Here is a 12,621-nt window from a genome sequence, read left to right as displayed (position 1 = left end):
ATCTTTACCAACCGGCACGTCACTATCACTAGAACATAATACTCACTTAAACATTCCATTTCACATATCAACACATAGTTTACATTTAAACACTTTAATCTCTTTTTAAGACGGGTTCCGTTCTAACTGACGACCCGACTACACAGTTTAACCCCTAAGCTGACGCATCAAATTGAAACGCATCTTTCTACGCTCTCAGATACTAATATACAAAGACAATTAACCAACAAAATCATTTAATCACGTAATTTATAATTACATCACAAAAATCATACTTTATTCTCTTAATTATGTCGCGAAATTACCAGTCGTTACACATGTATTATAGATTATATGTAATAATTTAGATGTAATACATATAATTTACATATTGTTATTGTATTATTTGAGTAATAATAGATTATGATCAAGATTGTCGACACTTATTTAATGAATTATAACTTTTTGTTTCAAAATCAGTTTTTATTATGTAAGATGTACTTTTTATATATTTAAATTAAAAAAACTAATTTGTGATGAAACACTAAATATTATGTTATCAACATATCTTAGATATTACTCATCATATCAACCCGCAATATAACGTGTTTAACTACTTATTATTTAATGTATTTTAATTTTAGCTATCATATAAATGTAATTAATAGTGTATATATGTAAAATAATAATAATAATAATAATAAATTTGACTACATTATCCGTAATTTTTGATATCCGAAAAATATCCGATCCGATCCGAAACCCGACAGATTTGAATTTGGATAACCTGAAAATGTTTGGATTTGAATTTGGATTTTACAATACCCGATCTGAACCCGACCCGTTTCCATCCCTAAAGAACCGCAACATATCTTGCATCAGATAATCTGCATAATTATTTCTATGACAATAGAAATCAAAATTTAAATTCATCTATCAAAAAAGAAATTAAAACCAGCTACAGCAATTGCCATAACTGGGTCTACTTCAATAGACCCCCAGTAATCATGGGAAAGCATTAAAAACAATGTCCTTTTTAAATTCTCTCTATATTTGAAAGGAAAAATAATGAGATAAAATCAGACGAAACTAAAGCACAAACAGATGCCAACTTTGTTCTTTCGGTGAAGATTATTGTGTACCATAATCAACTGATCAAACCTCGGTTACTTGAATATGAAGAGAGTAAGGACCGTCTTTGCTGGCAGCCTCCTCACACTTCCATCGCGCTAATTTAGAAAAAGGAGAACCTTATTCCATTACTAGCAGCAAATAGATTGTATTCTTCAACAGCATCGTCCTTGTTTAAATTTTGATCACCAGCGACATGATCAGATGACTTGCTAAAAGAAAGGTGGCCAACTGCTTCCTTTGGTGGCAAAGGAGCTGACTTATAACCATTAGCAAGAGCAACTGGACCGCCGCAATGGAAAAGCGAGAAGCCTGCATTGCTAGCTTCTGAATCTCTTTCGGATTTTCTATCTGGCTCAAATCCTGCATTCTTCTGTGCTTCCACTGGCTCCCGTTCTGTTTTGGTGGCTGCTTGAGTATCAACTTCTTGATGAGCTTCATTAACCCCACCATAATCGAATTTGTTGACATGAATCATGGAGTTCACGTCATTAATATGGGAAACTGGCTGGTACACTGGAACACTGGCCGTGTTAAGAATGGGAGGAGGCATATGTGGTAGGCTACTATATGGCATAAATTGGGAGTTTCCATTAATATCATATCTGAAAGGGCTAGGGAATACATAGTGATTACGGTGGGGCAAAGCCACCAACCTGTTCGAAGCTGCTGGCCAAGAAACTGGAGTTTGATGATAATAACCAATCGAAGCAGGCTGAAACAAAGGATAGTGTATGCTTTGGGAATGCAATGGAGGAAGTGCCGCATGAGGTTGGGGATTCATATTACTAACATTAGGCATTCCATTTTTGTACTCTTGGGCAATTTTCATTGAAAAAGTCCCTGGATTGCTGTTTCCTCCATTATCCATAACTTTGCTTTTAAAATGCTCACCGCTTTCAGCACTTTGCTTATTTTCCATCCCAACATCTTGATGCTCATGAAAGGATTTTTGAAGGCTTCTTGACTGTTCTCTTCTTTCCGAGTGTTGGCTGGCATCATCTGAATCAGACGAAGAAGAGGTTTCAGGATTTGGGGGGTTCAGAGATGACCCATTGCTGTCTCCCTCGCTAAGGCATGATGAGCAGCTGTCAGAGTTAGATGTGCTGCTTATAGATGGGTCAGAAGTACCGGTTAAGGATGATGATGTCATGGGGCTTGAATCAGCCTCTTCATCGGGCACTTCCTTTTTATAGTACAGAGAGGATTTTGTTTCAAAGTTGAATCCACCTTGGCAGTTTTTCTCATTGTCATCGTATTTGTCTGAAGCAGTATTCACATTAGCTGCATCACAACTAATGGCACCAGATGATTCAAGTTGTTTATTGGGTTCCGTTTCAGCCCCAAAACTAGATCTCATGCTAACATCAGAGTATGAAGTGCTTCGAACGTACTTCTTCTGCGAGTCCATAGGTTCCCATACTTGCTTAATATGAGGTGAATCTCTTATATAAGAAGAGCTCCCCACAACAAATTTAGTTTTGGGTCTCCCCACACCCTCGCGTGTGTGATCTACTTGAGTGTACTTAATGCCACGATTATATGGTTTCAAAACATCTGAAGAAGATTCAGACTTGCAAACTGATTTTCCATCCCGGCCTGTTCGGGCAGAACGCTGTGACTCTATCTTTGTCCTGTAATCATTGTGCTGGTAACAACAACTATGAAAGTCATCTCTCTCGCTCATCCTGTTGGAACCGTGCAACCTCTCAGCAAATTTAGACCCACTGGTCCTGGGGTTAGTTTTCGCAGCATTACACCTTGATGGCTTATTCGGTCCAATGATAGTCCTTGAAGTGTCAACATGATTTCCCTGGTAATTCTGGTCCAATCTGTTATTCATGCCCCCATTTTCAGACACAGATGAAAACCGCCTTCTGTCAAACCGTTTTGGCTCCACTTGCAAGTCTTTCCGATGCTTCAGTTTCTGGTGAGAATTATTAAAGTGCTCAACTTCAAATGAAGCACTCTCGTCTTTGAAAGTGGCAAACCGATCATCAGGACAGCCATCAGAGTTGTTCTGCATGTTTAAATGCTGATACCCATCTAAGACATGCTCATCTTCAATATCTGGTGATGCAACCCTTGATGACACTACATCACCAGTTTCACTATTTCTTAGATCCTCGTTGCCGGTGACATTAGGCTCCTCCTCAACACTGGGTGTTAATTCTTCTCTTGTAACATCAGGAGCCACATGCTGGTCAGTTTCAGAATTATTTTTCCCTTTGTCCTTTTCCTTCTCCCTTATTCTCTCTTTTCTTCGGAGTTTTTTTTCCTTTTCTTTCATTCTCCTCCTTTCCTTTCGCTCCTCCTCTTCACGCTTTTCCTTCTCCTCTTCTTCTAGAAGTTTTGTCTATAAACAAATATTAAACTAAAAATCAGGATGGTTACATGGGGAATTATCAGCTGCCTACAAATAACCATTTTTACCTGTTTCTCTAAAGTGACAATTTCCTTGCAGGCAACATGAATTTTTTCTTCCAGCAATTTTAATGCAAGAGAAACAAAAATGCTGTGTGCATTTTGACGTGCAGTACCCTCCCTGAAAGCCTTTTCAACCTGCAAAAAATGTCAGATAGCTATAATTAGCCACATCTAATCCATTATATTGGGAACACAACTTACAAAATTGACTAGTACATGGATACAAGAGGAAAAATCCATATCGATGCACTCATTAGCACAAACAACATAAGAAAACCAATAATTTAGCACCCCCATTGGCTCGATACATACATGGGAATGGTAAAGAAAGTTACTAATATGATATAGACACCACCATAGGCCCATAACTACTTCCAGTTTATTCTACAAGTATTAATTCTTATTATGCACTCCAAAAAATTCTACCTAATTATTTAATTGGTCACAAAAGTTGGTTGAATGGCTTCCACCTTGAGAAAAATTCTTATTATGCACTCCAAAAATTTCTACTTAATTATTTAATGGGTTAAATATCAAAGTGGTCACTCAACTTAACGCCATATATCAGTTTAATCATCAAAGTTAACGGGGTATCGTATGAATCACTAAAGTCATAATAAATATCATATAGATACCTCAAAATATGTGTTCGAGAATTAAAATTTATTTTATGGAGTTATATATATTTTTATTGAATCCTATTACAACCAAATAAAAATGTATGAATTCTAGTATTTTCTATAATATAGTAAGATTTTTTTAAATTTATCTACTATTTATTTTAATTTTGTAGTCATTTGCTTACTTTAAATAAAAATAATTAGTAGATAAATTTTTAAAAATCTCAAAAAATCATCTAAAATAATATGTATTCATAACTTTCATTTGGTTGTAATAAGATTTAAAAAAAATGTTTAGAACTCCATAAAATAAATTTTAATTCTCGAGCACATATTTTGAGTTATCTGTTTGATATTTATTATTACTTTAGTGATCCAAATGATACCCCATTAAATTTGATGATTAAACTGATATATGACATTCAGTTGAGTGACCATTTTGATATTTAACCCATTATTTAATTGGTCACAAAAGTTGGTCGAATGGCTTCCACCTTGAGGAAAACTCTTAAAACAAGAAGCCGTAGAACATTCTTAGTATACTGTACATACCTGTTCTTTGAATATAACAGTTGCAGCATCTAGAAGAAATTCTCGGGCAAGTTCAGGACTCTTGGCATGTTTTTGGGGACGGGAGCAGTCTCCATCTAGGTCATTTCCATCCTTATCCATGGAATCATCATCCTGTAAATAATATGTTATATATAATGGAGAAATAAAGCAGCACCACTTAATTTTTTTGAATAAACAACAAAGTAATTAGTCCCACAAAACTTGCCTCTTCTTCCTCAGCCTCTTCAGCATGTTCAAAAAACCTTCTAATGCTTTCTCCTCTTGTAATTGTGACAAAACCATCACCAACCACAAGTCTACAATGAACACATTGCTGCCCTTTTAATGCATGAGCTTTGACAGAAAGTTCAGTGCAACGTCCATCCATTTTCCATGCTCTTAAAGTGATATAGCATGCATTTAAACCACAGAGATCCAGACCATTTACTTGCACCCTTCCACTTAATCCAACATTTTCAAACTCTAAAATGTCAGATTTTCCTTCTCCGGTTCCAACTGCCCATTCAAAGTGATGGTATGTCGCAAAGCTTTCTAAGAAAGTTTGATGCCAATCAGCTTGGACGGTATCGTGTGATACCTATAAACCAAGAGTGAAGATATGTCACACTTAAAAATCTATAACAAATTATGGTAACAAGACTGAAACATGTAAACATTTGAATATATTGGAAGTACGGCAAAGTTGCAAATCCAAGCATGTGAGATGTGTGCCCGGGTAAGCAAGTTTCTAACAGATCAGTAGTACGCACCTCATATTGGAAGCTTGTATCTGCTCCGCAAAACCAAATAGTGCAGCGAGGTTCTCTTCGTATGCGCTTCAGCTCCTTCAATTCTTTGAACTCTCGAATAACATTCCTTCTGCAATCTCTACAAAACCTCTTGCTGTCAAACCTGTCATATAAGACTAGTCATTAGATTGACAAGATATAAATGCATAGTATTCAATCTTCTAACTTACCTTGACATATCTCCCATTCTAATCTCTTTTTTACAGGTTTATGTGATATAAATCTCATAATTTATAGTATTGTACCACTCAAATAATTCTCTGACGCAATCACAAGGTTCATTAGCAACTTGATCACCTATATAACTATACACGATGCTGTACTTGATCAAATAAATATGCTTCATCAACGCCGACCTCTTCTTTCTTTATAGAAGTAAATGAAAAGTGAAATCTACCAATAATTCTTCATTCCTTTAACTGTTTCCCACCAATAATTCTATGAAGCCTCAGAGTCCAGGATAATTTCACAATGGATGTCAGAGATCTAGGAAGCAACTCTTCAGCAACTATACTTGACACAAAATGCTTAAGATACTGATGACTACTACTAAAAAAGCATTGACAGGAAGCACATACCGAAATGCAAGATTCCTGTTTAAGCATAAAAATGAGCGCAACATATATCTGTTTCCAATATACGGTAGACAGTTGACATGTTGCTTTGAGGAAAATATATACCAAGTGATAATTAATCACCAACTCAATTACCATATCTTGAGGCTAAATTATACTCTGTTATCAATCCAGAGTCCAGACTCTAGGCCCTAGAGCATGCTTGACATTTGATCGGAACTATCTCTTTGATAGGGTTTTAAATTTACCCTTCTAACAAGCTACATTGCATATGTTATAATCCTTGCCACTTTTAACACAGCAGAGCCCACAGTAATTCTACTCTTTATTCAGATTGTTATTACTATCCAGTCACTAGTAACCTTGTAAGATGTCCCACTTTGTTGTCATCATTAATTGTATAGAAGGCTTCAAAACAGAAGACGAAGTGAAGTGCTGATGCAACTCTAAGCAAATCGCAATACTATACCAAATAACAGTAAAACTAGGTTTTAGCTATAGAACGAATCTTACTTGTAATTTAAGCCCATATTGGCATAAAATATTATATTACACATATAATAATATAGTTGCAGGTCGATGTGCAGATTAGATAGGTAAATGAATATTGTGACTTCCCTTGGTCTTCCTAGTTTATGTAAGAAATCTTTCAAATAATTACCCTTTCTAGAGCTGCTGAAATTGGAGGCCGCCCCTATAGGGCTAGCAAGAATTTTAAAAAAGAAGAAGAAGAAAGTAGAATATGATCCAATTAGCCATAGGAAGCTTTTCAGGAGGGGGATAGTAGAGAAAGCAAGCCACAAACCTGTACATTAGCCTTTCAATGAAATCCTCTTCTTTCATTCTTAGTAGAGAGTCTCGAGTCTCGTCTCCTAGCGCTGACCAGAAATCAACCAATGTGTCAACAGAAAGCCTGGCAGTATGTAGTGCACATGTTTCCCTAGTCCCATGCCCTCTGCCATAACTAGTCATTGCCTGACTTATCCATCCTCGACCTCCACCACCACACGCATCTGGATAAAGCAGCTCCCTTTCTCTTTCTCTTGCTCGGGCACTGTCGAAGACCTGATTTAAAAAATTTCAACAAGTTACAAAAAATATATGATTAAGATTAAGACATTTGATAACAAAAACAGATAGGTAATTACAATTTGGAGCCCTTTAAGGGATTTTGAATACAAATAGCAATCCAAAAGGGTAAGTGTGCCATCTCTAGAAGTGGTCAGACCTCCCCATGGATGGACAGATGGATCTTGTAAATCAGCTTGACACCCATTGGCCACGCACAAATCACCATCGCTTTTACTTTTTAAAGTCACAACTCTATTACAAGGGAGAGGTACAACAGCTCCATCCTGCAGCAAAGACTTCCCATACATGACAATCTGCAAAAACCCTTCAAGAAGCAAACCATTACATCTTGAACAGTACATATTCTTGCGCGTTTGCTCAAAGAGGGTTTGCTTATCAATTTTCAAGAGCTGTCGACGAGCCTGCGGAGACAGCTCACTCCAAAACTACAGAACAAAAAAGTACCCCTAATCAGTTTTACAGCATATAATCCGAAGTATTAATCTAGAACTGCAATTCAAAAATTCCATTCAACACTAACTCTAGATAACCGCTTCCATTCTACCCCAATTGCGCTGACAAATACTCAGAAACCACAGTTTGCTACTTATTCAGATGCGTTGTGATTATTCAGATGACGAATAACTTTATATGCATAATCAAATTATTAATTCAAGACACGGAAATTACTAAAAAACAAGGACACTTACGCCAGGACACAATTTTAGTAATTCATATAAAAAAGTAGACGGTAATATAAATTCTAATCTCATACTCCAACCCTACATACTAAAACTCAAACTAGATTAGATCCGATTACACACTCAAAATTCAATCAGGCACAACATCAAACACCTAAAATTCAATTTTAGATCCAAAATTGAACTCCAAACAATTCAGCCAAAAACACTCCAGTGTCACCACAACAAAACTACTAAACTACAATTACCTACAAACACAGCAGCACTACACCAACAATTCTAAACCACGAAAAATCACAATACAGAAACAGCAAATTCAGCACTACACTAACAATTCCAAATCACAATTCGATACGGAAACAGCAAAATCAGCACTACACTAACAATTCTAAACCGCATAAAATCTCGATACAGATACATCAAATTCAGCACTACGCTAATAAATCCAAATCCCGAAAAATCTCAAACACAAAAACATCGAAATTAGGCACTACACTAACAATCACAAATTACAAAAAATCTGGAAACAGAAAAAACAAAATCTCGAATCACGTACCTTATGGAGCTGATTGTAACTAACATCGCCGCCTCCGGCGCGGTGTTTGGACCAGAATCCATTAACTGATCCACTCAACGACGTCGTAATAGTACTAGTAAATTCATCATTTCCTTGCGCTAATCCTGGCATCGTTTTTTATACCGTTTTCAATCGATTAACCAATCCTTCCATTACAATCTCGAACCACAACTTAAAAATTAAAATTAAATCCGGATTAAATTCAGTAAATAAATAATTAAAAGCAGATCGAAAAATCGAGTGGATTTAAATAAGATCGATGGAGTGCAGATTGAAAAGTAAGGGGTGAATTTGATTCCAATAATATTAGATAATTTTAAGGGGATTTATGTGTTTATATATAGAGATAGATAGAGGCGACGTAGGGGTTTTCTCGGTGATGAGATTTGTTTGTATATGACGTGTGCGAATATATTCATATAAATAAAGAAAAAATTAAAAGTATTTTGTTGCTTGAAATCTAGAATACGGCGATCGGAACTAAATTGCATAATTGCGATTATGAAAAAAATTCAAACCAGCCGAACTTCGTAACTCAATAAAATCGATCTATTTAGTTCGATTTTATTCTGTTCGATTTAACAGATTTTATCGGTTACGACATTTTTTATTAGTGAACTCTGAAAATAATGTAACATTTTTCTTTCTAAACAACATTTCTTCTATTTAAACTTTTCTTCTTAAAATTTACATAATTAATAATATATTTATGTATTAATAATATATTACTCGTATTAGTTACAAATGACTAATATCTAATAATATGTTGATCAATTAGTTGCAATAATAAATGTTCAAGGTAATTAAAAAAAAACCTTCAACACTATTTATTGTTTTTTAAGAAGAAACAATACACGATCTATTGAAATGTATGATAAGTTCATGATTATTTGATGAGATTTAAGACAAATTTAGTTATTGATTATAAGATATAATTGTTTTATATTATATAATCATAAATGTAAAACTGTGTGTGTATATATTAATGCGGTTCGGATCGGAAGCATGTTGTGTTAAGGTCAAACCAAAACTAACCCGTAACTCGCGGGTTTTCAAAGTAGTTGAACCGTAACCACAAACCACATTTCGGTTTCGATATGGGTCGGTTTAATATCGATTCGGTTTATGCGAATTATGCGGTTTCAACTGAATCGTGATTACCCCTAGCTAGAACAACTACACGGTTAAATTTTCTGAATGCAACCAAAAATATTAAAAACAAATGTCGATACATGTCTTGCAAGTATTGCAAGTTCCATGTCTTGTTTTTTTAACAAGGTTTCAATTCAAGTCTATCTATCAAATATCACGGTCACTTTATTAAGCAGCATGGCGAGCAATCTGAAGGATATGTATTGCTAATATCATCCTTGAAGATGAGGAAGAGGAGGGAGTAATCGTTGCCAATGAGGAAGTACCAGTAAAAGAGCATTCTTTTCTTCTCATTGGTCGATTTTTAACCAAGAAAAACATTAACTTTAATGTAATGCAAAATGTGATGACATCCTTGTAAAGACCAAAAGAAGTTATGTAAATTCATGATTTGGGAGAATATCGATATTCTTACATAAGTTGGATTTGCAAAAAATTATTAATGGAGGTCCCTGGACTTCTGAACAAAGTTTGTTGTTATATTATATATTAGTGGAACATGAAAATCCCCATACAGTTCCTCTAAATAATATGAATACATGGATGCAAGTTTACGATTATTAAAGGGTTTGGTTTTTGAGAATCTCCTGCACGACATTAGGAATTTTACAAGTAAGTTCGTTAAGAAAGATCCTACTAACATTAATGGCGTTTGGAAGATGTATCTACGTATTCGAGTAACATTGAATGTGGAGAAACCTATCAAACGTATGATGAAGGTGAAATGAGACGGTGGAGAATGTAAATGGGTGAATATTAATTATGAACGTCTAAGTTTATTTTATTTTGTCTGTGGAGTTTTGGGACATTCAAAGAGAGATTGTTCCGTAGTATATGCACAGATAAAATCATAGAAAATGCATATAGCCCGTGGCTCAAAGCTCCGATGAAGGGTGGAAAACAATAAAAATTAGGTGATAAATGGTTGAGAACCATGGCGACAACGAGCAACGAAGGTGATCAGAAAACATAACCAACCAACATGTAGTTGGAGAACATGGTAGTTGTGAAATTCATGAGATAGATTGGAGAGTTAAAGAAAATCATGGAGATAATAGGGGATTCGTTTGGTTACCAGAAAAGCGGATGGGTCGGAAAATAGCACAATAAATCAGGAGCAGCATATTGGCGGGAATGGTTTGAAAATGACAGGATATTATTGGATATTAAACGAAAAAGAGTTGATGGGGGGAAAGATATCTCAGTGAATGTGCTGGAAAATAAAACTGACTCGGCATTTTCTGTTGGGCCCAAAAACATGCAAGAGTCGGGTCATGTGATTCCGGCTCGCCTTCAACAGTGAGTCTTCTAGCTTGGAATTGTCGCGGGCTGGTTAATCCACAGGCAGTTCGGTTTTTAAAAGAAATTACCCAACATCTTAAACCTAGTATTATTTTCCTGTCTGAAACAATATCAAATTTATATAAAATAGAAGAAGTATGTGGAAATTTGCATTTTGTTGGATGGTGGGGGATAAAAGCGCAAGGGCACAGTGGTGGGTTGGCTCTAATGTGGAAGAACGAGAGTGGATGTACGATCTTAGTTAGAGATAAACATAATATTGATTTTGAGGTGGAGAATAATCATGTTGGAAGATGGAGATATATGGGATTTTACGGGTGTCCTGAAAGAGAGAGACAAAGAGAATCATGGGCTATTCTTCGAGATTTATCTAGTAGATAAACTCTCTTGTGGTGTGTTATAGGTGACTTTAACGATATGTTGTTTGCAGATGAGAAGAAATGGGGCATAGCGCACCCAAAAAGCTTGTTAGTAGGGTTTGGAGAGACCGTGGCTTCATGTGAGTTGATAGATATGGGATTCAAGGGAGAAAAATTCACTTGGGAAAGGTCACGAGGAAAACACAGTTGGGTTCAGGAAAGATTGGACCGTGGTCTTGCTAATATTTTATGGCGTAATTTGTTTCCTATGGCGGAGATCCAAGTTCTTGAGGTTGCCACATCTGACCACTTATCATTATTTTTAAACTTGAATAAGCAGGTGTTCGAGGTTAAGGAAAAGAGATTTAGATTTGAAATTAGTTGGGTTAAATACAAAGAATGCAAGGATATTGTAAAACACGGTTGGAAGGAGAAAGAAAGTCGAGATTTAATGACGAGAATTACCATGTGTTGTAATGAATTACAGGAGTGGGGGGGGCTAGTCGAGAGTATAAATATAAATTATGTCAGTGTCGTGGGAAGATGCGTTGGCTGAGATCAAGGGAAGACGGGAAGGGGGTTTAAATGTATAATTATGTTAGTTGGGAATATATGCAGCTCCAGGAAAAATAAAAAATATACTAGAAGCGGTGTGCTAAACAATTCTGGTTGAACGATGGAGAAAAAATACCCGCTTTTTTCATAATTATGCCTCTGGTAGGAAAAGAGGAAATGTTTTGCAGAGTATCAAGAATGATGAAGGAGAGTGGACATATACTAACGAGGAATTACAGGCGGTCATTGAAAATTATTTTTCAAATTTTTTTACGGCAAATACGTTGGACGGAAGATTGAGTGATAGAGAAGTAGTTAAAAAGGTATCTGAAAGGGAAAATACAACATTGTTATCATATTTTACACCTGAGGAAGTTAAAGAAGCATCCTTTTCTATGCATCTTGATAAGGCACCGGGACCGGACGGTTTAAACCCGTGTTTTTATCAAGTGTTTTGGAATATTGTAGGCAGTGATGTTGTGATTTTTTTTCAAAAATTTATGTGTTTTGGTGAGCTTCCGAGTGATGTTAATCACGCCGTGATAAGACTGATTCCTAAGACAAAAGTACCACGGAATATGATCGAGTTGCAAATGTATAAACGTTTGGATAATAATATATATATATATATTTATTATATTTGTGTAGAGTTGACTCGTGAGTCAAAGTAGCCCTTTTCCCCAAATATGTTCTTTTATGTGTCAATTCTGCCTTTGTCAAGATAACAAGCAATGATCATGGACTTTGACTTTAAAGATCCAAGTTATCTTGCTTTTTTGCGTATGGATCACTACGTTTAGTGTCATTTGCT

The 12,621-nt window shown here is 35.8% G+C and overlaps 1 protein-coding gene across 3 annotated transcripts; it reads right to left on the bottom strand.

Annotated features, from left to right (window-relative positions):
- Positions 1–923: 923 nt before the first annotated feature.
- On the bottom strand, positions 924–8,824 carry LOC141713708 (uncharacterized). Of its 3 annotated transcripts, XM_074517249.1 has the most exons (8): positions 8,422–8,823; positions 7,242–7,610; positions 6,899–7,158; positions 5,480–5,621; positions 4,936–5,307; positions 4,710–4,841; positions 3,544–3,672; positions 924–3,466 (listed from the first exon to the last, which is right to left on the bottom strand). In XM_074517249.1, the coding sequence occupies exons 1-8, from the start codon at positions 8,551–8,553 to the stop codon at positions 1,214–1,216; spliced, it is 3,789 nt and encodes a 1,262-aa protein (XP_074373350.1). In that variant the 5' UTR covers positions 8,554–8,823; the 3' UTR covers positions 924–1,213. The 3 variants fall into 3 exon arrangements, with proteins under 3 accessions (XP_074373350.1, XP_074373351.1, XP_074373352.1); XM_074517250.1 differs by lacking the exon at positions 3,544–3,672 and having other exon boundaries at positions 8,422–8,824; XM_074517251.1 differs by lacking the exon at positions 8,422–8,823 and having other exon boundaries at positions 7,322–7,531.
- Between the last annotated feature and the right edge of the window lie 3,797 nt (positions 8,825–12,621).

Source organism: Apium graveolens, chromosome 3, assembly GCF_009905375.1.
Source record: "Apium graveolens cultivar Ventura chromosome 3, ASM990537v1, whole genome shotgun sequence".
Taxonomy (NCBI): Eukaryota; Viridiplantae; Streptophyta; class Magnoliopsida; order Apiales; family Apiaceae; genus Apium; species Apium graveolens.
Note: the sequence above shows the minus strand (reverse complement) of the source record. Positions and strands in the feature narration are given on the sequence as shown.